This window comes from Leucoraja erinacea, chromosome 20, assembly GCF_028641065.1.
Source record: "Leucoraja erinacea ecotype New England chromosome 20, Leri_hhj_1, whole genome shotgun sequence".
In the NCBI taxonomy this organism is placed as follows: Eukaryota; Metazoa; Chordata; class Chondrichthyes; order Rajiformes; family Rajidae; genus Leucoraja; species Leucoraja erinaceus.
In genome coordinates, this window is record NC_073396.1 from 22,653,982 (window position 1) to 22,679,346 (window position 25,365).

The following is a 25,365-nucleotide window of genomic DNA, read 5'->3' on the forward strand; positions in this document are numbered from 1 at the left end:
CCGCGCGCCCCTTGACCTTTGGCTGAGCTCAGGCAGCAATGGCGGACGGGGAGCTGCCGAAGTGCTGCAGGAACCGGGGCGGAGTCCAGCGAGTGGAGACCAAGCTTCGGGCCAGCGTGGAGAAGGGTGACTACTACGAGGCCCACCAGATGTACCGGACGCTTTTCTTCCGGTAAGGAGCCGCCTCCCCTCCCTCCAGCTCCAAGCGGCAGCGAAGGAACGATGTCGGCGGCTTCCAGATCCTTCTCTCGGTCGCCAGGCCCCGCTGCCTCCGCCCCGCCCCCTACCTGCGGCGCGCGCCCATTGGTCCGAGCGCGTGTGACGTGCCTGACGGCCCATTGTGACGCACAGCCTCTGATTGGCTGCTCGGCCTGTCGGTCACAGCAAGCGTGAGATGGAGCTAGTCCCGGCAGTGTGGGCCGAGCAGTGTGGGAGAGCTTCGTGCTGTCGGCCGTTCAATTGTCCCGTGTCTGTTGCCTTCTTAAGATGAGAGGGACCCATTTCTAGAGGAATAGGAAACATTTAGAGATATATGGGCATAACACGGGCCAGTGGGACTAGTGTAGATAGGGCATCTTGGTCGACGGGGCAAGTAAAGACCAGTTTCCATGCAGTATGACTGTGAGTAGAAACAAGAAACTGCAGTTGCTGGTTGATAAAACATAAAGTGCTGGAGTAACCTAGCGCGTCATGCAGCATCCCTGGAGGAAGTGGATAGGAAACATCACCTATCCATATTCTCCAGAGATGCTACCTGAACTGCTGAGTTACTCCAGCACTTTGTATCAAAAATTTTCAAGCAGATGTGGTTGACAAGCTTTTTTTGCACAGAGAGTGGGTGTACGTAGAATGCAATGCCAGGATTGCTGGTGGAAGTTATGCAAGAGTGGCATTTAAGAGGCTTTTCGAGAGGCACATGGATATGGAGGGATATGGATAATGTGCAGGCGGATGAGATTAATTCATCTTGACAACATGTATGGCAGACGTGTGCTGAAGGGTGTTTCCCTGCTGTACTGTTTAATGTTCTATGTGCACGTCATCTTCCTGGGTAGAATTTCCATTCCAAACAAACATAAAATTATCATTATATGAGAAATTGAGTTCTGATGTACAGTGCATTCAGAAAGCATTCAGACCCCTTCACTTTTTCCATATTTTGTTACGTTACAGCCTTATTTTAAAATGTATTAAAAAAATTTTTTTAATATCATCAATCGACACACAATACCCCAGAATGAAAAAGCAAAAACAGGTGTTTAGAAATGTTTGCAAAGTAATTAAAAATAAATAATTGAAATATCACATTCACACAAGTATTCAGACCCTTTACTCAGTATTTTGTTCAGGCATCTTTGGCAGCGATTACATCCTCAAGTCTTCTTGGGTATGACGCTACAAGCTCGGCACACCTATATTTGGGAAATTTCTCCCATTCTTCTCTGCAGATCCTCTCAAGCTCTGTCTGGTTGGATTGGGAGCGTCGATGTGCAGCTATTTTCAGGTCCATCCAGAGATATTCGATCGGGTTCAAGTCCGGGGTCTGGCTGGGCCATTCAAGGGTATTCACAGACTTGTCACGAAGCCACTCCTGCGTTGTTTTGGCTCTGTGCTTCGGGCCGTTGTCGTGTTGGAAGGTGAACCTCCACCCCAGTCTGAGGTCCAGAACGTTGGTTTTCATCAAGGTTCTCTCTGTACTTTGTTCCATTCATCTTTCCCTCGATCCTGACTAGTGTCCCAGTTCCTGCCGCTGAAAAACATCCCCACAGCATGATGCTGCCACCACCATGCTTCACCGTAGGTATGGTATTGGCCAGGTGATGAGCGGTGCCTGGTTTCCTCTAGACGTGATGCTTGGCATTCAAGTCAGAGTTCAATCTTGGTTTCATCAATCCAGAGAATCTTGTTTCTCATGGTCTGAGAGTCATTTAGGTGCCTTTGGCAAACTCCCAAGCGGGCTGTCATGTGCCTTTTACTGAGGAGTGACTTCTGTCTGGCCAATCTACCATAAAGGCCTGATTGGTGGAGAGCTGCAGATATTGTTGTCCTTCTGGAAGGTTCTCCCATCTACACAGAGGAACTCTGGAGCTCTCTCAGAATGACCATCAGATTCTTGGTCACTTCCCTGACCAAGGCCCTTCTCCCCCGATTGCTCAATTTGGTCGGGCGGCCAGCTCTATGAAGAGACCTAGTGGTTCCAAAGTTCTACCATTTAAGAATGATGGAAGCCATTGTGCTCTTCGGGACCTGCAATGCTGCAGAAATTGTTTTATACCCTTCCCCAGATCTGCGTCTCGACACAACCCTGTCCCGGAGGTTGACGGACAATTCCTTCATCTTCATGGCTTTGTTTTTGCACTGACATGCACTGTTAACTGTGGGACTTTAAATAGACAGGTGTGTGCCTTTCCAAATCATGTACAATTAATTTAATTTACCGCTGGTGGACTCCAATCAAGTTGTAGAAACATCTCAAGGATAATCAATGGAAACAGAATGAACCTAAGCTCAATTTTGAGTGTCATAGCAAAGGGTCTGAATACTTATGTAGTAAATGTGATATTTCAGTTATTTATTTTTAATTACTTTGCAAAAATTTCAAAACACCTGTTTCTTCTTCATTCTGGGCTATTGTGTGTAGATTGATGATTAAAAAATGAATTTAATTTGTTTTAAAATAAGGCTGTAACATAACAAAATGTGGTGAAGGTGAAGGGGTCTGAATACTTTCTGAATGCACTGTATTTGCAAACGTTTTTATTGATCTAACTCTTCCATACCAGCCAAGATACCTACTTGAAATAATCCCATTTGCCTGCGTTTGGCTCATATCGCTGTAAACCTTTCTAATCCATGAACCTGTCCAAATGTCTTAAATATTCTTGTATTCACCTCTACCACATAATCTGGCAGCTCATTCTTATGTACCCACCATTCTCTGTATGAGGAACATTCCTGGAACATTGTATCATGCAGCAGCCTGCTTTAGTCTTGACACACAGTTAATTAGTAAGGAATTCTTGGGAGGGAACTAATGACAAGACGTCAGATATTTTTATGTAGTTCAAGGAAAACACAGTCTGACGGTGCTTCCAAACCCATGATTCCCATCACCTTGAAATCAAGGGCAGCAAGCTCTTGAGAGTTCCAACATCTGCAGGTTCCCAGCATCCTTACTTTGTCATAGAATCATACAGCACGAAATAGGACCTTCAACCCAATTTGTCCATGCACGCAACTCCCACCTGCTTGCTATTTGGCCCACATCCCTTTAAACCATTCCTATCAACGAAGCTGTCCGAATGTTTTTTAAATGTTGTTATATTACCTGATCAACTACCTCCTCTGGCAACTCATGCCATATTCCACACATCCTCTGAGTGGAAAGGTTGCCCCTCAGGTTCCTCTTTCCCCTCTTCCTTATATCTCTGTATTCTGGTTCTTGACATCCCTACCTCTGGGTATAAAACAGAGCATTTTTCCCTACCTATCCCCTCATAATTTTTAAATATTTTGTTGGAAATGTATCACTGTTCTTTCATCATTACTGGAGCTAAATATTGGAATATCCCTCACTATTGCACATTGAAACACTGTCATCAGCAGGACATGTGAAACTGTTGAAATTGATGTTGAGTAGCTGTCATGTTCTGAGTCAAGAAATATCCAGATTTCAATAGGTAGAAACAAAACTGCAGATGCTGGTTTATACCAAAGATAGATGCAACATGCTAGAGTAACTAAGTAGGCCAGGCAGCATCTCTTGAGAAAACGAATGGGTGATATTTTGGTTCCCGACCCGAAAAGTAATTCATCTTATTTGTCCAGAGATGCTGCCTGACCTATTGAAATACCCTCCATCCAGCACGTTGTGCCTATCTCCAGATTTCAATAGTTTTGTTTTGGGGACATGGTGGCGCAGCAGTAGAGTTGCCTCCTTACAGTGTCACAGACACACTGCTTTCGATCCTGACTATGGGTACTTGTCTGTATGGAGTCTGCACGTTCTCGCTGTGACCTGCATGAGTTTTCTCCGGGATCTCCAGTTTCCTCCCACACTCCAAAGACGTACAGGTTTGTAGGTTAATTGGCTTGCTATAATTGTAAATTGTCCCCAGTATGTATAGAACAGCGTTACAGTGCGGGGATCACTGGTCGGCTCGAACTCAGTGGGCTGGAAGGGCCTGTTTCTGTGCTGTATCTCTAAACTAAACAAATCTAAACTAAAATAAAGGGGGTTTGCTTTGAGGAGAGATTGCATGAGATAACCTGCATAGAACAGTTTTGAAGAATGAATTATCTGATTTAAACATACAACATTGTTAAAAGGTTTAATGTTTAGATGCTGCTAAAATATTTTTCTCTGACTGCAACAGCTCAAGAAGGTCACCCCACATCTTTCAAGGGCAATTAGCATGCACACCATTCCATTAATTGTTCCTGAAGAGCAAATGTCTGCCATCAATGGCCACATCCTATATAATTTTAAAAGCTTAGAAAGTCTAGAATTAAGGCATCTTACGGTTGGCTATTCAGGAGTGAGCTGAGAAAATTCTTCTTTGAGATTTGTAAATCTTTGGAATTTTGTAACACAGAAACCTGTAAATAGTTATTAAATATCTTTGAGATGGACATCACTGGATTCTTGGTATCGTCAAAATGAAGGGATCTGGGGAATGGTTGGAAAGTGAACGAGATACAGGATCAGGCATTTTGAATGCTGATGCAGGCTTTAGGGATTGATTATCCTACTCTCTCTTATTTCTGATTGCACGTTATATATAGCACAGAAAAATGGTCATTTAATTTAATCAGCCTTGATTTTTATACCTGTTTTTATTCGAAATTCCCAATGATTTTGTCCATCAACATATTCTTCTATTCCGTTTTGCTTCATGTACTCATATATCTTTCTCTTAAACAAATACACCATCTGCCTATACACACACCCCACCACCTATATTGGCCTATTGCCAGCCAGGCTTTGTCCTGCCCCTCCTCTCTTCCAGCATTCCTTCCCCCTCCTATTATCAGTCTCAATAATGGTCCAGATCGAATCGTTATCTATTCATGTTCTCCAGAGATGCTGCATTACCCGCTGAGTTACTACAACACTTTGCGTCTTCTTTTGTAAACCAGCATCTGCAATTCCTTGTTTCTACAGGCTATTCCCCTTGGATTCATCTTGTGGTGGTGATTTAAACATTCTCAACAACCTGAATTTCCTGTTGGATTTAACAGCGGATGCCTCCTATTTATGGTCCCGAGTTTTTGTTGCTCATCATTGCCTTCCACCCCATGACACAGGCATAGTGAGAAAATAATTTTACATTTGTGAGAAACTGTTGTAAACTATTTGTAACAATAATTATTTCACTTATCTGACACCCTTTGTCCGTCTTTCATCTCTAGCCCTTGCTATTTTCCCTACGCATCTGCCAATCACCTCCCCCACAGGATCGGACAGGCTAGATGCAGGAAAATTCCCAGTGTTGGGGGAGTCCAGAACCAGGGGTCACAGTTTAAGGATAAGGGGTAGACTATTTAGGATTGAAATGAGGAAAAGCTTTTTCACCAAGAGAGTTGTGAATCTGTGGAATTCTCTGCAACAGAAGTCAGTGCAGGCCAATTCTCTGGATGTTTCAAAGCTCTTACGGCGAAAGGAATCAAGAGACATAGGGGGAAAAGCATGATCTTATTGAATGGCAGTGCTGGCTCGGGGCCAAATAGCCTACTCCTACACCAATTTTTCTATGTTTTTATCCAACTATCACTTGCCAGGCTTTGTCCCGCCCTCACTTTTTTTCCAGGTTTCTCTTCTTTACTTCAATGTCGCCTATCCATTCCCTCCACAGATGCTGCCTGACCTGCTGATTTCTTCCAGCACTTCGTGTTTTTCTCAAGATTCTAGCATCTGCAGTTGTGTCTCCACAATAATTACTTCTACTTGTGCCTGTAGTGTTTATAGTGGTGAGCTTTCAGGAGGAATTCCTTTCTCTGTTGCGTCTGTATTTCATAGGCTCACTGAAAGTACAGATGAGTGGATCTTTTCTCAGTATTTGTGGATGCAGCTGAGATCATCTCAGAAACCAATCTTGCTTAGAGTCATAGTGATACAATGTGGAAACAGGCCTTTCGGCCCATCTTGTCCACACCGGCCAACATGCCCAAGCTACAGTAGTCCCACCTGCCAGCATTTGGCCCATATCCCTCCAAACCTGTCCTATCCATATCCCCATTTCTTCTCTCCAGAGATGCTGCCTGTCCCACTGAGTTACTACAGCATTTTGTGTCCACCTTCGATTTAAACCAGCATCTGCAGTTCTTTCCTACACTATCCATATGGCTTTCTAACTGCTTAAATGTTGGGATAGTCCTTGCCTCAACTACCTCCTCTGGCTGCTTGTTCTATACATTCACCTCCCTTTGTGTGAAAATGTTACCCCTCAGATTCCTATTAAATCTTTTCCCCTCACCGTAAACCTATGGTCCTCAATTCAACTACTCTGGGCAAGAGACACTGTGCATCTACCCAATCTATTCCTCTGATGATTTTATACACCTCAATAAGATCACCATCATCCTCCTGCGCTCTGTGGAATAGAGTCCCAGCCTACGCAACCTCTCCCTATAGCTCAGACCCTTTAGTCGTGGCAACATCCTCATAAATGTTCTCTGTGCCCTTTCCAGCTTGACAACATCTTTCCTATAACACGGTGCCTAGAACTGAACACAATACTCTAAATGTGGCCTCACACACATCTTATACAACTGCAACATGACCTCCTAACTTCTATACTCTGGCTGATGATGGCCAATGTGCCAAAAGCCTTTTTAACCACCTGATCTACCTGCGACTCCACCTTCAGGGAGCTATGCACCTGCACTCCTAGATCTCTCTGCTCTACAACACTCCCGGAGCCCTACCATTCACTGTATAGGTCCTGTCCATGTTAAACTTCCCAAAATGCAACAATTCACATTTTTCTGCATTAAATTCCATCAACCATTCTGCAGCCCATCTGGCCAATTGATCAAGATCCTGCTGCAATTTTTTCACAACCATCTTCACTATCTGCAAAACCATCCACTTTTGTATCATCTGCAAAGTGTGCTTCTATTGACCCCATCTACACTTCACGTTGCCTCGACAAGGCACCAGCCAAATCAAAGCCGAGTCTCACCCAGTCACTCCTTCTCCCCTCTCCCATCAGGCAAGAGATACAGAAGTGTGAAAACGCATACCTCCAGATTCAGGGACAATTTCTTCCCAGCTGTTATTAGGCAACTGAACTATCTTTCACCTCCGCAACATCGCCAAAATCAGACCCTCTCTCACACCTCCCGCTGCTGAAAGACTCATCCATGCCTTCATCTCCTCCCGACTGGACTACTGCAACTCACTTCTCCTTGGCATCAGCTCCACCTACATCAACCGACTCCAACTGGTCCAGAATGCAGCCGCCCGACTCATCACCCACACCAAATCCTGGCATCACATCACTCCAGTCCTCAAACAACTTCACTGGCTTCCCATCTCCCACCGGATCACCTACAAAATCCTGGTCCTCACCTACAAAGCCCTCCACCATCTGGCCCCCCCATATCTCACTGACCTCCTCTCCCCCTACCAACCCTCACGGTCCCTCAGATCCACATCAGCCGGTCTCCTCTCCATCCACAAATCCAACCTCCGCAGTTTTGGGGACAGAGCCTTCTCCAGGGCAGCTCCCAGGCTCTGGAACTCCCTCCCCCAACTGATCCGCAATTCCGCGTCTCTCACCATCTTCCAGTCCCGCCTCAAGACCCATCTCTTCACCTCTGCCTATCCTTAGCCCTACGTCCTCCTCCCTTTTCAGCTGTGCTTTAATTGCCTCATATTGTGTTTTGAATTGAATTCTGTCTTTAATTTGTGTACTAATCATGTCTCTACTATTTATTTCATTCCGCTTACATGTTTTTCCTCTACTTGCTAAATTTTTGTAAGGTGTCCTTGAGACTCTTGAAAGGCGCCCATAAATAAAATCTAATATTATTATTATTATCATACCAACAATTAGAGAGTGGTCCTGAGCTGCCATCTGCCTCTTTGGAGACCCTCTTTAATCGGACTTGATTTAATTTAATTTAATTACCGGTAGTTTAATTGCACCAAACGTTACTCCCTTTATTGTTAATGGAGTCATTGGAAGGGAGGTTGGTTTGTGTAATGTTAAAGAGTAACTAGTTAACTGTAAAGAAAGCAAGTTTACTGATAAGAAATATGAAAATATTTTTAATATAAGAGTGTATGGTGCATATTTTTTGGTAATAATAGATCAAAGAACCATTTCACGTGAAATTGCCAATTAGGAAGGAGCAACTGCAACTCTTTGGGAAGAATATATTTCGTTATCAGTTTGTGTCTGATGAAATATGAATTTTAAGTGTCAGGAGTTTTTTATTGTCATATGTCCTGTAAACTGAACAATTAAATTCTTACTTGCACCACCATAACAGATATGTAAATATAATACTCTGTAAACATCATAATAAACAACAAAACAGTTCCATATATTTAAATACACCAATGATAGTGCAAAGACAAAAACAATGCCCCCAATGTTATGTAGTTTAGTTGGGAGTTGTAGTGTTTAATAGCCACATGGTTATTGAGAAGAAACTTTCTTGAATCTGGACTTTACAGTTTTCAGTCCTTCCTTCCGATGGTAGGAGTGAAATGAGAGCATGGCCAGGGTGGTGTGAGTTTCTGATAATGCTGGTTGCTTTTTGTGGCAGTGACTCCTGTCGATCCCATCGATGGTGTGGAGGTCAGTCCCCATGATGGATCAAGCAGTGTTCACCACTTTTTGCAATCCTCTTTGTTCCTGTGCATTCAAGTTGCCAAACCAGTTGTGATGTAACCAATCAATATGCTCTCTAGTGTGCACCTATATAAGTTTCCGAGAGTAACAAAATGTTCCAAAGTAAATAAAATTTGATGCTGAAATAAAAAATGTGGGAAATACTCAACAGGTCAGGCAGCGTCTTTGATGAAAGAAAACTCTGCCCACAGATACTGCTTGACCTATTGATTATTTTCTCTGATTGTGAAACTGCAGCATGTACATTAAAGCAGAGGACTATTGTGGAACATGCCATAGAATTAATGTAATTTGATGGATTGTTTTAAGACGTGGGTTTTCAAAGGACAAAGGACATTTATTGTCACATACACCAATTGGTGCAGTCAATGCAATATTTATTGCAAAGCCTGTTAGAGGAATACATTACAATGCCTTTATTTTGTGGTACTTACCCTATGAGTCGAGAATTCTTAGTGTTAAAATCATGAAGTTATAGAGATGCAGCATGGAAATAGGCACATCGGCCCAACTTGCCCATGCGTAATTGAGCTAGTCCCACTTGCCTGTGCCGGGCTCAATATCCCTCCTTATCTTTCCTATTCTTGTAAATTGAACAAATCCTATTTCCTAAGTGTCTTTTGAATGTTTTCATTGTGTTCCACAACCTTTTTGTGTTCCGCAATTTGATTTGGATTTGTGTAAGAGCTTTTGAAAAGCGAGAACGGCACAAATTGTAAAATTTAGTGCTTGAGTAAATGAAAACACGAGAGCTAAAATATAGGCGATTGAACAGAAATGAAGTGTTGCACCATATCTTTGTGTAAACATTTCCTTTTTGAGCATTTAAAATATAAACATGTACACTATTATCTAAACAGTTACGAGAGTATTTAACTAATTAAAGTTTGATTTAAAAGATTTATGGAAGTCTTTAAAATAGATTTAATATCATTAATACATTGTTGGTCTATACAACATTCTCTATTTGTTGTAAGATTTAAATATTTTCAGTGGTGTTCTATTCTGGCAGTGGCAACTTGTCAGTCAAAAGTAAAATCTTTACAAGAAGTGACTGGTGCATTGATATTTCATCATTTCAAGAATCAGGAATAAGAAGCCAAAGAAAAAGGTTGTTTAAATATTTATTTAATTTTCCCAATGGTACATGTTTGTTCCTATAAACCAGTTTTATTTATTAGTGCAACTATCAGTGGGAATCCTGCTCGAATTTCAACAAATATCATCTCTTGGTGGACTGTTTTACCTATCTCTGCAGGGCAAAGAAAGATAATCACATGATTCAGATCACAAACATTGCAGTCCCTCTTGGTCAGCGGTTCTTAACATGGGGGGTGTTTGGGGTTTTGCTGGGAGTCATGAAAGGGTCATAAATAACATATCAATAACATATCAATTTGTTGAGCTCATTTTTAGGAACCGAACAAAGGTACATACCACACACAGTATTTTGTTTGTGTATGCGCTTACGTATATGCACACGAACTGTGTGTGTCGTGAACCATGTCTTCCAAGACGAGCACGTATAGTGAAGCATTTCTCAAGTTCGGCTTCACAAGCATTGTTCAAAAATCCGTGGTCAAGCCGCAATGTGTTATCTGTGCCAAGGTTTTGAGCCACGAGAGCATGAAGCCCAGCAAACTGAAGAACCATTTGTAGTCTGGTCACAGCGACCTGGCGGGGAAGGGCGTGGACTATTTCAAACGAAAAGAAGCTGCACTCAAGGGTTCCCGCATCGATTTGGCGGGTAACTCCGCTCGCCAAAATGAAGCAGTGCTGGAGGCTTCATACCGGATTGCTTATCGAATCGCACAGACTAAGAAACCTCACACCATCGGTGAAGAGCTTATCAAGCTATGCCTTCTCAAAGCAGTGAAGTTGGTGCTGGGGGAGCAGCAGTCAAACAAGTTCAGGCAGATTTCCCTTTCGAATAACACAGTCAAAAGTCGAATCTTGGATATGAGTAATGATATTCTGCAGCAAGTAGTGAGCGCTGTGAAGAGCAGTCTAGTGTATTCACTGCAACTGGACGAGTCAACAGATGTTGCCTCGTGTTCCCAACTTCTAGTCTACGTTTGATACCTCGACGGAGAAGCCATGAAGGAGGAGTACCTGTTCTTGGAGCCATTGGCCACTACCACTCGGGGAGAAGATGTGTTCAGAATGCTTGAAGCCTTCCTCATCAAGCATGAGCTTGGCTAGGAACACCTTGTCGTTGTGTACAGATGGGGCACCTTCCATGGTCGGATGCAGATTCGTCTTCAAAGACTTTGTGAAGGATGTCGCTCCTCATGTCTCCTTCACCCACTGCATGATACATTGCCATGCTTTAGCGATGAAGACTCTCCCTCCTGGTCTTCGAGGAGTGCTTTCAGATGTGGTGAAGATTGTGAACCACATCCGAGGAAGCGCAACAAACTCGAGAATCTTCAAAGCTATGTGTGAAGAAGGCGCAGATTTCACTGTTCTGATATTCCACACATAGGTGAGCTGGCATTCGCGTAGTAAAGTTCTCAATCGTGTGATTCAACTTTGAGAAGAAATACCGCTGTTCTTGGAAAGAGGATGTACCGAGAACGAGAATCAACCATGAAAAGATGCAGGATGCACTGTTCATGATGAAGGTTGCTTACTTGGCTGACTTCTTCGCCGAGGTGAATCCCTTGAACCTGTTATTTCAAGGAAACCTCCCAATGCTACACACGGCTCGTGACAAAGTGGCAGCATTCATGAGGAAGATTCACCTTTACCAGAGAAGAGTCCAGGACGGTGACACGACTATCGTCCCTGCATGGGCGGAAATCGCTTTTAAAACATTGGGTGTGGGGGGGTACACAATGAGGCCTAGGACAGGGGTTGGCAGCCTATGGCCCAAGGGCTGGATCCGGCCTGTAACTCAAAATCATCCGGCCCTCAGGAGTATTTTTTTTCAATTAGTTTTCGCTACCTGGAAACTGCAGCCAGTCCCAGGGCACGCAGGCGACGTGGGCGCTACAGCCAGTTCTCGGACAAGCGAGCCTACCTTGGAACTGTAGCCAGTCCCGGGGCATGCAGGCGACCTGGGAACTGCAGCCATTCCTGGGGCACTCAGGCGACCGGGGCGCTACAGCCCGACCTGCCAGCCGACCTGGGCGCTACAGCCAGTCCCGGGGCAGGCGAGCCGACCTGGGAACTGCAGCTAGTCCTGGGCTGCTAGATTCCAGCAGCTGACCTTGAGGGTTCCTGTCGCAGAGCCTGTGGACTTGCCATCACGGAGCTGGCTGACTTTGGAGGCTGTGGTGGCGGATTTGCTACAACATGTTTCACAAAACATGGTAGGGATGTCTCCAAACAAGGGGGGACAGGCAGCCCCCCCCCCCCCCCCCCCCCCCTCAGCATTTCCCCCCATGCGAGATGACGACTCTCCTGGATGCTACGCCAGATGCTGAATGCCACTTCCACGAGGAGATCTCAACCCACCTTCTGGCAATTAGTGAATCCATCAAACGTTACTTCCCCGGACTGGACGACTGCTCTCGTGATGAGTGAATCGTCCAACCCTTTTCCGTTGAAGATGGTGCCATCAGCGATACTGAGATGGCTGCGAAGGTTGAATTTTACCGAATTTGTGAAGATGTGCAGCTCAAGAGTGACTTCATGGAACAAGAGCCTGCCATGTTTTGGTGAAAGTGAAGGACTGTCCTGTCCTTTAGAAGAGGGCCCTGACCCTATTGGTCCAGTCCCCCTCAACCTATCGCTGTGAAGCTGGATTCTCAACCATGGTAGCTCTGAAAACGAAGGCACGCAATAGGCTTGTGATCGACGCTGACATGAGCATTCGTCCTCGTTTTGATCACCTGATGGCTGCGAAGCACTTTCAGCGGGATGCAAGCAGAAGCCTCCACGTGGCGCATCCCGGGCAATGCTGACGACAGAAACTGTACCACAGTGACTGACTGAAGTAGCCAATTCTGCAACCACCGACCGTCAACTGTCACTGACCGACCGGAAAGACGTGATATGGAAGATGGCCGGACACGAGGAAGAAGAAGCACTTTCAGCCATTCCGTTGACTGAGCATTAGCAGACATGTTTTCATAATTTTTGTTTCGTGGGTCATGGTACTGACCAAGAATGTCTGATGGGGTCGTGGGGTCAAAAAGGTTAAGAACCACTGCTCTAGGTACACTTGCTCCAGGATTACACAGAAAGACAATGTTGGGAAGAGGTTATACTTGGAGAGAATCCTCTTTCCGTAACTAATCCAGTTTCATCTTCCTAAATAAAACTTGGTTCCTGAGTTGAAGCTTGTGGGTGTCAAACTGAAAGGTCATTGTTTAAATTTTGTTGTGAACAATAAATAAATGAACAGATTATTGTTTCAAACTGTTGTATAATTCAGTGTCCCATATATTTATAAAATGCCACAGTGCTGCACCATACCATGCCTCAACAATGTTCCTGACCAAATGAAGGGATTTAAAAGTACAAACACAAGAAAATGTTTTGTTGAATAGTATGTCTATAATTCTCACTTTATAAGAACAAGTCTTTCCATTTTTATTTTCCAGTTCACAAAGCCTATTTTGTTCAATGTTTGAGGCAAGGTAGTAGTATATTTTAATATCTAGTGGATTTTGAGAGCTTTTTCGATTCCAGTTTCAATTCTTACTCAAAGGCTCAGATTTGAAGCTGATTTATAATGAAAGTACTATAAAAGCAAAATGGAATAGAAAACAGTATACCCAAGCTTTTAATGCACTCTTTAATTCAACTTAAATTCAATTCTATTAAATTTGCCGTAAAATTTCACCCTGTGCAGGTGGACTTAAATTGTTCTCGCTTCTGTAACAGATTTAAAAATAATTCTCTAACTCAAGATTTTTTTCCATTACAGTCCATTCCCTGCAACAATATTAGAAGCTTTCTGTGATCATCAAAGTGAAAGATGCCAGTAATACCCAGCATTTTCCGGGCACAGTTTCTACAGAGAGAAGCGAAGAGAATTCTTCTCTTTGAGAAAATGTTTCTCTTTGGGGCATGGCCAGCTTCAGAACCCGAGTGAAATAATGATCAGTAGCTGAGTGTGAAGATAAGGGGAGTATTCAGAGCAAGAGTTGTGAGGTAGTTCATGGTGAGTTTTCCACTTATTGATTGAAGTTGGCACCAGCTTGAGATAGAGGAGAAATTTAAAGATAGAAAACGTGCTCAAATTAAAAGTTATCTGACCTTTTCCTCCGCAGACTTCATCCAGCACTTTGGTTTTGCTCATGATTCCAACATCTGTAGATTAGTTTAGAAATTCAGTGTGGAAACAGGCCCTTCGGCCCACCGAGTCCACGCAGACCATCAATCAATACACTAGCTCTATGTTATCCCACTTTTGCATCCTACACCTTAGGAGCAACTTACAGAAGCCAGTTAACCTAAAAATCTGCACGTTGTTTGAATGTGAGAGGAAACAGGAACATCCGGAAAATACCCACCCTGTCACTGGGAGAGCGGACAAACTCCGCACAGGCAGCACCCGCAGTCAGGAATTGAACCAGGGTCTCTAGGGACAATTTACAATTTTACTGAAGCCAATTAACCTACAAACCTGTACATCTTTGGAGTGTGGGAGGAAACTGGAGCACCCTGAAAAAACCTACGCAGGTCATGGGGAGAATGTACAAACTCTGAGCAGACAGCACTTGCAGTTAAGATGGAACACGGGTCTCTGGTGCTGTATGCCAGCAGCTCTGTGCCACAGTGCCGCCCTGAAATATGAAAGGAAAAAAACAAAGTTCTGTGCATGCTCAGCAGGTCAGGCAGTTGTAGAAAACCATTTAATGTTTTACACGGTGACGTTTTGATCCAACTTCACTAATAAATGTGACCAAGTAATTTTTTGTAAAGACAGTCTCTCATGATGGAGAAAAACTCGCTTCCACTGCGTTTTTTGGGTTCTGAGACGGTGCCCACATAGGTCTGCGGGCCAGTGTGGAAGCTGCAGACTTTTCCACAGATGGGTCAGGCAGTGGCTGACAGGGTGAGTGTTTAGTTTGCAAGATGTTGCACTTCTTCCATGCATTGCCCAAGGATTCCTTCATACATAACGTTTGACTGTTTTACAGGTATATGTCCCAAAGTAAGCATGCTGAAGCAAGAGAACTTATGTATTCTGGTGCGTTGCTATTCTTCAGTTACAGTCAGGTAAGCTGTTTCAAAAAATGCAGTATTTTCACTTAAAAAGGTGATTTAGTCATGTGGCTTAAAGAGAAAACAATGCATTGGTAAATGTTATTGCATAATAACATTTTGAGGCCAACAACGTTTGCTTTTTTGCTTTTTGGCTTTAAACATGGGTCCCACTGCTCTCTTACAGTTAACCTTAAAGATTCCATGGAGCTATTTTGAAGATGAACATGTAGCAATCTTAATATTCTGGCTAATATTTATCCCTTATTCAATATTACCATAATGGAGTAACTTGCTACAATCACATAGGTGCTTGGGGTGGCATGCAGAGAGCATGAGCTGCCACTTTTCCGAAACCTACAGCATTCCCTACACTAGAAAGAAACTAAACTGTGTTGAAAATCGTGGTGTGAAAGGGATGTTGTGACCCAAAGGAATTAATATCTTCTTTTCTTCTTGGTACAGCTAAACAGTGCTGCTGATTTATCTATGCTAGTACTAGAGTCATTGGAAAAGTCAGAGGCTAAGGTTACAGATGAACTCTTAGGTATGTAAACTTTTTTTTTTTGTTCTTCCAATAATTTTGCATAGATTCTGATAATAAAATATCATTAATGTTAGTTAATTCCAGAACTAATTTACTAGATTAATATCTAGCGGCTTGGACGATTGTTTCTGATGTCCATGTTCAAATCCTACCCAATGCGAAATTCAATGAAAAATCTGAAATGTAAAATAAAACTACCAGGTTATCCATTAAAACTAATCCAGTTCACCAGTATCCTTCGGGGAAGAAAATATGTCATCATTGTGCAGTCTGGCCTAAATTCTCTTAAAAATGAACAATCAAGCCAGTCAATTGAAGAGCAATTGGGAATGGGGACTAAATGCTCGCTTTGCCAGCAAGAACAAATGTAAAATATATTTCACATTACTTTAGACCAGTGATCACCCCATGCATTAGCACTATCCTGCACACTAGGGGCAAGTTACAATTTTACCAAAGCCAATTAATCTATAAACCTGTACGCCTGGAGTATGGAGGGAAATCGGAGCACCTGGAGAAAAACCACGTGGTCAGAGGGGGAGCATCCAAACTCTGTACAGACCGCACCCATAGTCAGTATCAAACACGGGTCTCTAGTGCTGTAAGGCAGCAACACTACTGCATCCCCCCCCCACCTCTTTTTTACTGAATGCAGTAATACTGAATTACCGAAAAGGCTATTTTCATTTAGTTGTGACCACGAAACTCCTATATTAAAGAGCCATCTAGTTCCCTGCTGACCTTCCTTGTGTAATTTTCATCTGTCTCCAGATCCTACGATAGACACAAAATGTTAGAGTAACCCAGCAGGACAGGCAGCATCTCTGGAGAGAAGGAATGGGTGACGTTTCGGGTCAAGACCCTTCAAAGTCAGAAGAAGAGTCTCGACCCGAAATGTCACCCATTCCTTCTCTCCAGAAATGCTATCTGTCTAGCTGAGTTACTCCAGCATTTTATATCTATCTTCAGTGTAAACCAGCAACTGCACTTCCTTCCTCCTCTAACTCTTAACTACTCTCTGAAGTGACCTTGCAAACCACTTAATTCAGGGGGCATTTTGTAATGGGCAATAAATGGTGTTGGTGAAGTCCACATCCTTTGCATGGACAAACATTGTTAGTGACGAGGTCCTTCTGCAGTTGTACAGGGCCCTGGTGAGACCACCTGGAATATTGTGTGCCATTTTGGTCTCCAAATTTGAGGGAGGACATTCTTGCTATTGAGGGAGTGCAGCGTAGGTTTACAAGGTTAATTCCCAGGAATGCGGGACTGTCATATGCTGAGAGAAGGGAGCGGCTGGGCTTGTATACTCTGGAATTTCGAAGGATGAGAGGGTATTTTATTGAAACATAAGATTATTAAGGGTTTGGACACGCTTAAGGCAGGAAACATGTTCCCGATGTTGGGGGAGTCCAGAACCAGGGGCCACAGTTTAAGAATAAGGGGTAAGCCATTTAGAACGGAGATGAGGAAACACTTTTTGACACAGAGAATTGTGAGTCTGTGGAATTCTTTCCCTCAGAGGGTGGTGGAGGCTGGTTCTCTGGATACTTTCAAGTGAGAGCAAGATAGGGCCCTTAAAGATAGCGGAGTCGGGGGATACGGGGAGAAGGCAGGAAAGGGGTACTGATTGTGGATGATCAGCCATGAATGGCGGTGCTGGCTCGAAGGGCCGAATTGCCTACTCCTGCACCTATTGTCTATTGTCTATTTGTGACTAGTTCCCTTGGGTTGAATTCCTTCGGTTTGAATAGGAGCATTTCTCTGTGGCAATCTGACAATAAAATAAGTATAAGGATGATGGTTATTATCAACAAAGACTAGTGGTTCATTTAGTCATTTTAATGTTTGGTGTTGTGTTGAAGTATAAGTAGGACAGATTTGGTTTGTTTCCTCTGGAATGCCAGAGGTTGTGGGCGATACCTGATCGAAGTAGATACAAAAATGAGAGACATAGATGAGATGGATAGATAAATCCAATACTAGAGGACATAGCTTTAAGGCAAGAGGAGTAAAGTTTAAAAGAAATGTGCTGGCAAGTGTTTAGTAAAATTATTTTGCTTTTGGTATGACGCACCAGTATGGATTTATTATTATGAGGCCATGCTATCTAGCTTCGATCTTCCTTTTAAATTTGATCTTAAATTGCAGTAACTAGTCAAATTAAAGTTTTGCACTTTGCTGGGTTCTTAATTTCTGGATCTAGCCTTCTGGAAATTAAAATAATATATATCAATACAGGGTGGTTAGTAACAGCTGGAGTAGCAATTAGACTGCATAAATTGATCCCTCTTATTTTGTCATTATCTTGTGATTTTTGAAAATGAATCGATGTTCAATATCTGTAAAGTAACTTTATATCTTAACTAGGTTAGCATTGATCTTATGTACCTCATTCAAAGGGGAGACACATCTGTCCTAATTTTTAGGTGATTGGTACAAAGAGATTATTTTGATGATTTTATTTTTGAATTATGTTGTGATGACGAGTTAATGTAATTGTCTAAAGATTTTAACAATATATTTTAACAATATATTGAATATATACCACTGAAATTTACATTGGTCTCTCAACATTCAAAATAGTTTGGTAGTGGAAACATTTAACATGCAATTTTTATTTCTTAAAATTCTCATGTTGTTCACTTCCTGATTCCCTGAAATTGATTATTCCATTATATGAGGCAAGGATCATTGTTGAGTCAAGATTGTTTAATTGACAACTGGCATATTGACATATACTGACAACTGGCAAGACATTACAGGCGTGTAAACACAATACGTATAGATGATATGTTATAAACAAAAAAAAATCAATAAATTAATCACCACAGTACTTGTGCAAGAAAATGCTACTTCACCACTGCTGAAGTTGGAAGCAAATATTTATCCCTGTGTTTTTGTTGCACCAAACGTTCTTTGTGCAGATGCCACTTTTTTTGCAACAACAGTGTTTTTTATTTCTCCATGTAAAAAGTTTGGTTGATTTATTTATTTTGGGTGTTTCACACAAGTACATATTTAAGTGTGCGACAATGTTTCTGTAAACCTTCAGTCATCCTGCCAAATTTTCTACAATGCCTCGCAAAACTTGTTAACGTTTTATATCTTTCAGAAAGTCTCGGTAAACTTTTTAGCCTAATGGACCCAAACTCTCCCGAGAGAGCAGCATTTGTATCTAGAGCATTGAAATGGTCTAGTGGAGGTTCAGCAAAACTTGGTCACCCTAAGCTACATCAACTGCTAGCAGTCACATTGTGGAAAGGTACAGCTCTGGCAAACAAAATCAGTCTCTTAAAAAGCAGTAATTCACCTTTTTGGGGGGTTGATTGCTGTAGTTTGATATTAATTCTGATGTTTACATGTTATAGGAGCAGAATTTAGGCTATTCGGTCCATCGAGTCTGCTCCGCCAATCAGTCATGGCTGACCTATCTTTCCCTCTCAACCCCATTCTCTTGCCTTCTAATATCTTTTGACACCCTTATATGATGTCAGATTTGTATGTGTTACCCTAACACACTGAAGCCAAGCGCAGTGAGAGCCTGCCCGGGAACCAGTGGAACCTTTCTCCTGATGGTAGTCAGATTGTTCTTGGGTATTTTTGAATATTCGTGTGGTTATTATATTGCTGTTTTGAGAATATTAGTACTGGTGTCCACAACAAGGCATTGATTCACTTAAAATGCTCATCAATGTTACAAATAAAGGCTGGAACCTTTGTTCCTATAGGAAAATGCTTCTCTTGGGTTCAACTTAAAAACAAAGACAGGCCCTTTGACCCACGATGTTAGTGCAAAATGATACCGTTAAACTGATCTCATCTGCCTGTACATGATCCATATCCCTCCATTCCCTGCACTTCCATGTGCCTATCCTAAAGCCTCTTAAATGCCATTATTGTATCAGCCACCACCACCCCTGCCATTGTGTTCGAGGTCCCCACTACTCTGTGTAATAAACTTGCCCTGCACATCCCCATTAAACATTCCCCCTCTCATCGTATAGTTATGCCCTCCAGTGTTGGAAATTTCCACCCTGAGAAAAAAGGTTCTGACTATCTACCCGAACTATGCCACTCATAATTGTATATACTTCTATCAGGTCTCACCTCAACCTCTGACATATCAGTACCAGATGAATGATAAACCTAACTACCATCCTTTGTTTTATTTTTGGGAGGGGGGCGATAATTTAAGTTGCTAAATTTGATAATTACATCAGATTACAAATTTAGGTACTGTACAATAAACAAAACATGTTAGTTTCATTGCATACTGAACATGTTTTTGAATTCCCTTTCCAGAACAAAACTACACTGAGTCTCGGTATCACTTCCTGCACTCAGCAGATGGAGAGGGCTGTGCAAATATGTTAGTAGAATATTCTGCATCGAAGGGCTACCGGAGTGAAGTGGACATGTTTGTGGCTCAGGCAGTCTTACAGTAAGTAAATGAGAAACAAATACATGAACATGTTGCCGCTAATGTTTCACGTAGTTTTTTATTAGCTCTATGTTAATGTGTTTCTAATCTTGAGTGATTCCAGCTGAATCGTAGATTTCAGATGAATGTTCTGGAAGGGTTCTTTTATTTTGGCCTAGGTCTCTTAGTCAGTGTTGAACCAATTCCTCAGTGAAATGTTGGCATTTTTAATCCAGAGAAGTGCGCTAGATAATAGTGCCGCAGAACATAGTTGGACCAACGAGAGAGCTATCTACACAACCCCTTAAAACACAGCAGAGACAAAAGATGAATGGATGTGAACACATATCATGCAGCCAGTGTTGTGAGAGTATAGGAATTTATGAAGGTTTTGCCTTAATGTGTTTAGACACATTAATGCACTAAAAGCAAAGCACAAAATGCTAGAGAAACTCAACAGAGGGAATGGCTTCCACAGATTCTTCCTGACCCACTGAATTCCTCCGGCATGTGGTTTTTTGCTCAGCGTTCCAGAATCTGCTGTTCCTTGTGTCTCCATCTTTTGCGTTTTATTATTTTGTTTTGTTCCTAGACATGTGTTTACTTAATTATCATCTTATATGAAACTTGATACTTGGGGACTGCCCTTTATATCTTTCATTGCCCAAATAAGTATTTGGAAAAGTCCATTGCAGCCACACAACTGTTTATAGTTTTGCCTATTCAACATGTTAAACAATATCAATAAAGTACAGCCATATTGGTGGTGCAAAGAAGAAAAGCGTTCTGTGGGTTTTAGTCTGTCAAACAAAAAAGTAATGTCATTATTTATTGATGTTTTTTGATTAGAATCCTTGTGAGTTGGCATTGTAACTAGTTCATTTTCAAATAAACAAAAGTAACAATCATTTTCTGCAAGGGACATCAAAATTGTGCAGTAATTACAGTTGAAAATCCCAAAATAACTGGATGCTAGAAATCAGAAATTAACATCTAAAATGTTAGAAACGCTCAAGAGAAACAGAGGTAACATTTTTGGGACATTTCATCTTGCATTCTAATGAAAAGTTATTGTTCAGAGCCGTAAACCCCTTTTCTCTCTGGAATTTTCTGTTTTTATTTCAAAAATTGTTTTATTTCTCTTGGAAGACCTTGTCATGAAGCAGTGGTGTAATTGTGAAATGGGGCTACTATGTGTTTTGACCATCGTCGTTCCATTTATTTTGCCACGAGGCTAAAATGCTGCCCGTGTTATATCTAGCCCTGATTTTCCTGTTTACTCAGCATATGGTGCCATTCAGTGAAAGAGCTCAATTAATATTTATCACCTGTTGTTGGAAATTAAATGATACAAATTCTAGATTTTTGCTTGAAACTTTTAAATGAAATGCCATCCCTTTTATATTTTATTGTTAATGTTTAATGTTTTATGTGTCATTCCTAACTGTCACTTGCGGGCAGAGCACCAAGGCAAATTTATTGTATGTGAATACTTGGCCAATAAACGTATTCATTCATTCATTCATTCATCCATTCATTCATTCATTCATACATTCATCCATTCATTCATTCATTATATCAAAGCTTCAGAAAACTCAAATCCTCTATAAAAAGCTGGAAGTTTGATTTTTCTTGATTCTACAGATAACTAAATTTGACATGTAGACTTTTAGAATGCTCTGTTTAATTCTTAACATCATTAATCATTTAGAAAGTAATAATCAACAATGTACCATTCAACAATGATTGCTTTCATTGCTTTGTGTAATTTGTTTAATGCAGATCGTGTAGGTGAGTGTAATGCCATTTTTGAATTTCAACCTTGTTTTCTTTTTTTTCCAGATTTCTTTGCTTAAAAAATAAAAACACTGCATTACTGGTGTTCACAACTTATACAGATAAGCACCCCTCTATAGAAAAGGGACCTCCATTTGTACAGCCCTTGTTAAACTTTATTTGGTTCTTATTACTTGCTGTTGAGGGGTAAGTTTTTTCTTTACTGAAAATAATTTGAAAGTTTGGGTAAGCTTTAAGAACTTTTTAATGTTATAATCATTGTACTTTATACTTTGCTGAAGGGGGAAACTTACCGTTTTTACAGTGTTATGTGAACAGTATCAACCATCTTTAAAGAGAGATCCAATGTACATTGAGGTGAGTTGCTATATTTTCATACTACTTTATATAATGGGCTAGAATGGCTGGTAGATAAAGGGCGTCTGATGGAAGTAGGTGTATTTGGATTCTCCAAATATTACAACAGAATACTTAATGACAAATTGTATGCTGCTAGACAGCTGTCTATATCATCCACTTGCAACAGGGACCAATGGTTATGTATTGACAGAGTAAGCTGGAAAGTAACTTGTGAGAACAGACAGTGGCTGCAAAAGAATAATGACAAGTTACGTGAGTGAACAAGACATGAAGATGGAATAGTAACTCTCCATATCCCTTTGCAGCCATTTTATGTCGCCTTACAAGTTGATTTCATCTTGCTATGTAATTTAACAAACTTGGATTCAGTAAGAATAAAACAGTTTTTATAAAATCTTCCGTATTCTGGCTCCATATTCATTGAAATACAGAAATATGAAAGATGGTTTTATTGAAAAGTTAAATCCTTGTGGGCCACGACCAGGTAGGTATTAGGAGGATATTTACCTGGCCGGAAAATTTGGAACCAGATTCAGAATAAGAGATCAACGGATTAAAATGAGGGATAACTTCATGGGAAGGATTATAAACCTTAAGATGTTCTCTGTAACAGTGGGCTGTGATGCTCAGTTGTGAACTGTATGTAAGGCAGGGATTGAAGATGGTCGTGTTGAAATAAAAGGCCAGCCATGATCTTATTGAATGGTGCGATTGGCCTGCATCTGTCCCACTTTCTCTTATTCATGTGTTCTTTCGTGTGCTGTTTGACTGATGACCTTGTCTCGTTCTCAGGACTCATTCTCTCACAAATGGAAATTTGCCTCCTGCTGCATGCCTGAAGTGCAAATCAGGCACGAGATCTTGCTCATACCCTTGGCTTTTCCTTAATGTAGTTAAGCAAACATAACAGTGTAAATGTATTTTTTGTTTGACCTGCCTTTCAACAGGTCATTTCCTGTGACATAGCTGCTACTTCAAATAAGAACTTGTGATTTTAAATACCAGTACCAGGACTATTCTTTGCTAGCACAATAGCTGCCTATTCAATATTCTGGCAGTCTTACTCCATCCTGAATCACATCATAGATTTAGAATTTCCAGACTAATGTAGCACACAAAGTGTGTAGATGAGTGGTGCAGTTGATCTGGTTTGCATGGAGCCCAGTGAGGCCATTAACAAAGTCCCACGTGGGAGATTAGTACATTAAAAGCCCATGAAATCCAGAAATAATGAACTGCAGATGCTGGTTTGCATCTGGACAATACAGTTAAGAACAATCAGCTGAACCCATGCTGCAATAGAACATAGAACAGTACAACACAGAAACAGGTCCTTCAATCCACCATGTCTGTGCCAAAACATGATGCCAAGTTAAACTGATCTCTTCTGCATGGACATGATCCTTATCTTTCCATTCCCAGCATATCCATGTACTTATCTACCAGCCACTTAAAGGCCACTTTCATAAATACCCCCACCACCACTCCTGGCAGCATGTTCCAGACACTTCAATTCTCTGTTAAAAAGAAAGTTGCTCCACACATCTCCTTTACACTTTGCCCCTCACCTTAAACCTCCGCCCTCTCATCATTGACATTTCCACCTTAGGAAAGTAAGTTCTGACAATCTATGTTATCTGTGTCATAAAAGGTGAAATTTCTGAGCTGCACTGATGTTGGGCATCATGCCATAATATGGTTACATTTCCAGCATTAGTCCTTGTACTTAATGCATGGGGTACAATAGCTGCAGTGCAATCATTAGTGCTTACTGCATCATAGGTCCAGGGACCCAGATTGATCCTGACTTCGAGAGCTGTCTGTGTGGAGTTTGCAGATTCTCACCACGACTGCATAGCTTTTCTTTGGGTGATCTGCCTTCCTTCTACACCCATATCCTACAAACCGCTGCTGTTAGGTTAATTGGCTCATGTAAGTTAATGGCAAAAAAAGAGAATGGAAAAGGATTTCATGGGTCTGTGTGAGAGAAATCAAGTTGTGGAAGTACAGAGAAATAAGGAGAGGAGAGGATAGGGACTGATGTGATTGTTCCCTTGGGAGCTAGCATTGTTGTAATATACTGAATGGCCGCTTGTGCAAAAGGAGATTATTACTGTAATTTGGAGTAATTCTTTCTAATCTTTCTCGCTGCACTGTTTAAACTAATGCCTGTCTACACAAAATACCAGCTTTTGTTTATTTCTGTTCTTCTCTCGATCTTTGCACAAGTTCTACCCGTGCGGCTAGTTTGGAGATACAGTGTGAAAACAGGCCCTTCGGTCTACCAAATCCACGCCGACCAGTGATCACTCTGAACGCTGACAATATCCTACACATTGGGGACAAATTACAATTCTGATCGATGCCAATTAACCAACAAACCTGTGCGTCTTTGGTGTGTGGGAGGAAACCGGAGCACCCTGAGAAAACCCACAGGGAGAATGTACAAACTCCATACAGACAGCACCTGTGGTCAGGATCGAACCCGGGTCTCTGGCACTGTAAGGCAGCAACTCTACTGCTGCGCCACAGTGCCGCCCCTTGTGTTTGTAAATGGGAAAGAAGTGAAGCAAGGCTTTAATTTTTTTATGAGGTTGAATGCACTAATTGGAAAAAATAGTAGCAGCATATTCAGTCACATCCAACTCGTCTATCATGCAGGGCACTGAAGAAAGGGTAAAAGTTTGTGTGACTGAGTACCTTCTAACTTTTTCAATAATCCAACTCAGACAAGGTGGTCTGCATGACCTCTACCTGGGCTCATAACTCTTTTTTATGTACAACCAGTTCCTGTTATGTCGTGTTGCAATCTTTATGAATTCCTAGAGCTGATAACATTGAAAATTGGGCCACAGTAGGAATGGGGAAAAATCTTCAGAAGAGGATTAGGAAGCCCTTATTTCCTCTTTCTCCCGTACACATTTCAGGCTGCAACGGGAAACAAATGCCCATTTGCGTATTGAGAAGTCACTCCATTTGAATGAGGAATTATAAGGTAGGTAAGCTTTAATACACCTCGTGCAAAACCATACACATTTTATGTTTTATCAATACATGGATTTTCACCATTAAACACAAATCTTGAGTCTCAAATTATTGTTTTAATGGTGCACTGGTCCTGAGTGGTTTGTGAAAGTGTGTTGGCAAGGTTCTCTTTGATTTAAGTTCAAATTATTATAGCACATCACTAAAGTGGAATCTCCTCCCACAATTGA

At 41.7% G+C, this 25,365-nt stretch overlaps 1 protein-coding gene across 4 annotated transcripts in view; it reads left to right on the forward strand.

Moving 5' to 3' along the window:
* The window catches only part of get4 (guided entry of tail-anchored proteins factor 4), a 31,578-nt gene continuing 6,213 nt past the window's right edge, over positions 1 to 25,365 (forward strand). The window contains exons 1-8 of one of the 4 annotated variants that reach the window (XR_008725114.1): positions 1 to 172; positions 14,960 to 15,038; positions 15,489 to 15,570; positions 18,686 to 18,835; positions 19,876 to 20,014; positions 21,836 to 21,976; positions 22,072 to 22,147; positions 25,078 to 25,145. Coding sequence is in view for 3 of the 4 variants with exons in the window: in XM_055651639.1 (XP_055507614.1) it covers positions 39 to 172; positions 14,960 to 15,038; positions 15,489 to 15,570; positions 18,686 to 18,835; positions 19,876 to 20,014; positions 21,836 to 21,976; positions 22,072 to 22,147 (801 nt within the window). In the remaining variant the exon portion in view is untranslated. Of the gene's footprint in view, positions 173 to 13,755; positions 13,978 to 14,096; positions 14,875 to 14,959; positions 15,039 to 15,488; positions 15,571 to 18,685; positions 18,836 to 19,875; positions 20,015 to 21,835; positions 21,977 to 22,071; positions 22,148 to 25,077; positions 25,146 to 25,365 lie in introns of those variants that run through there. The other 3 variants (XM_055651639.1, XM_055651640.1, XM_055651641.1) reach the window with 3 other exon arrangements.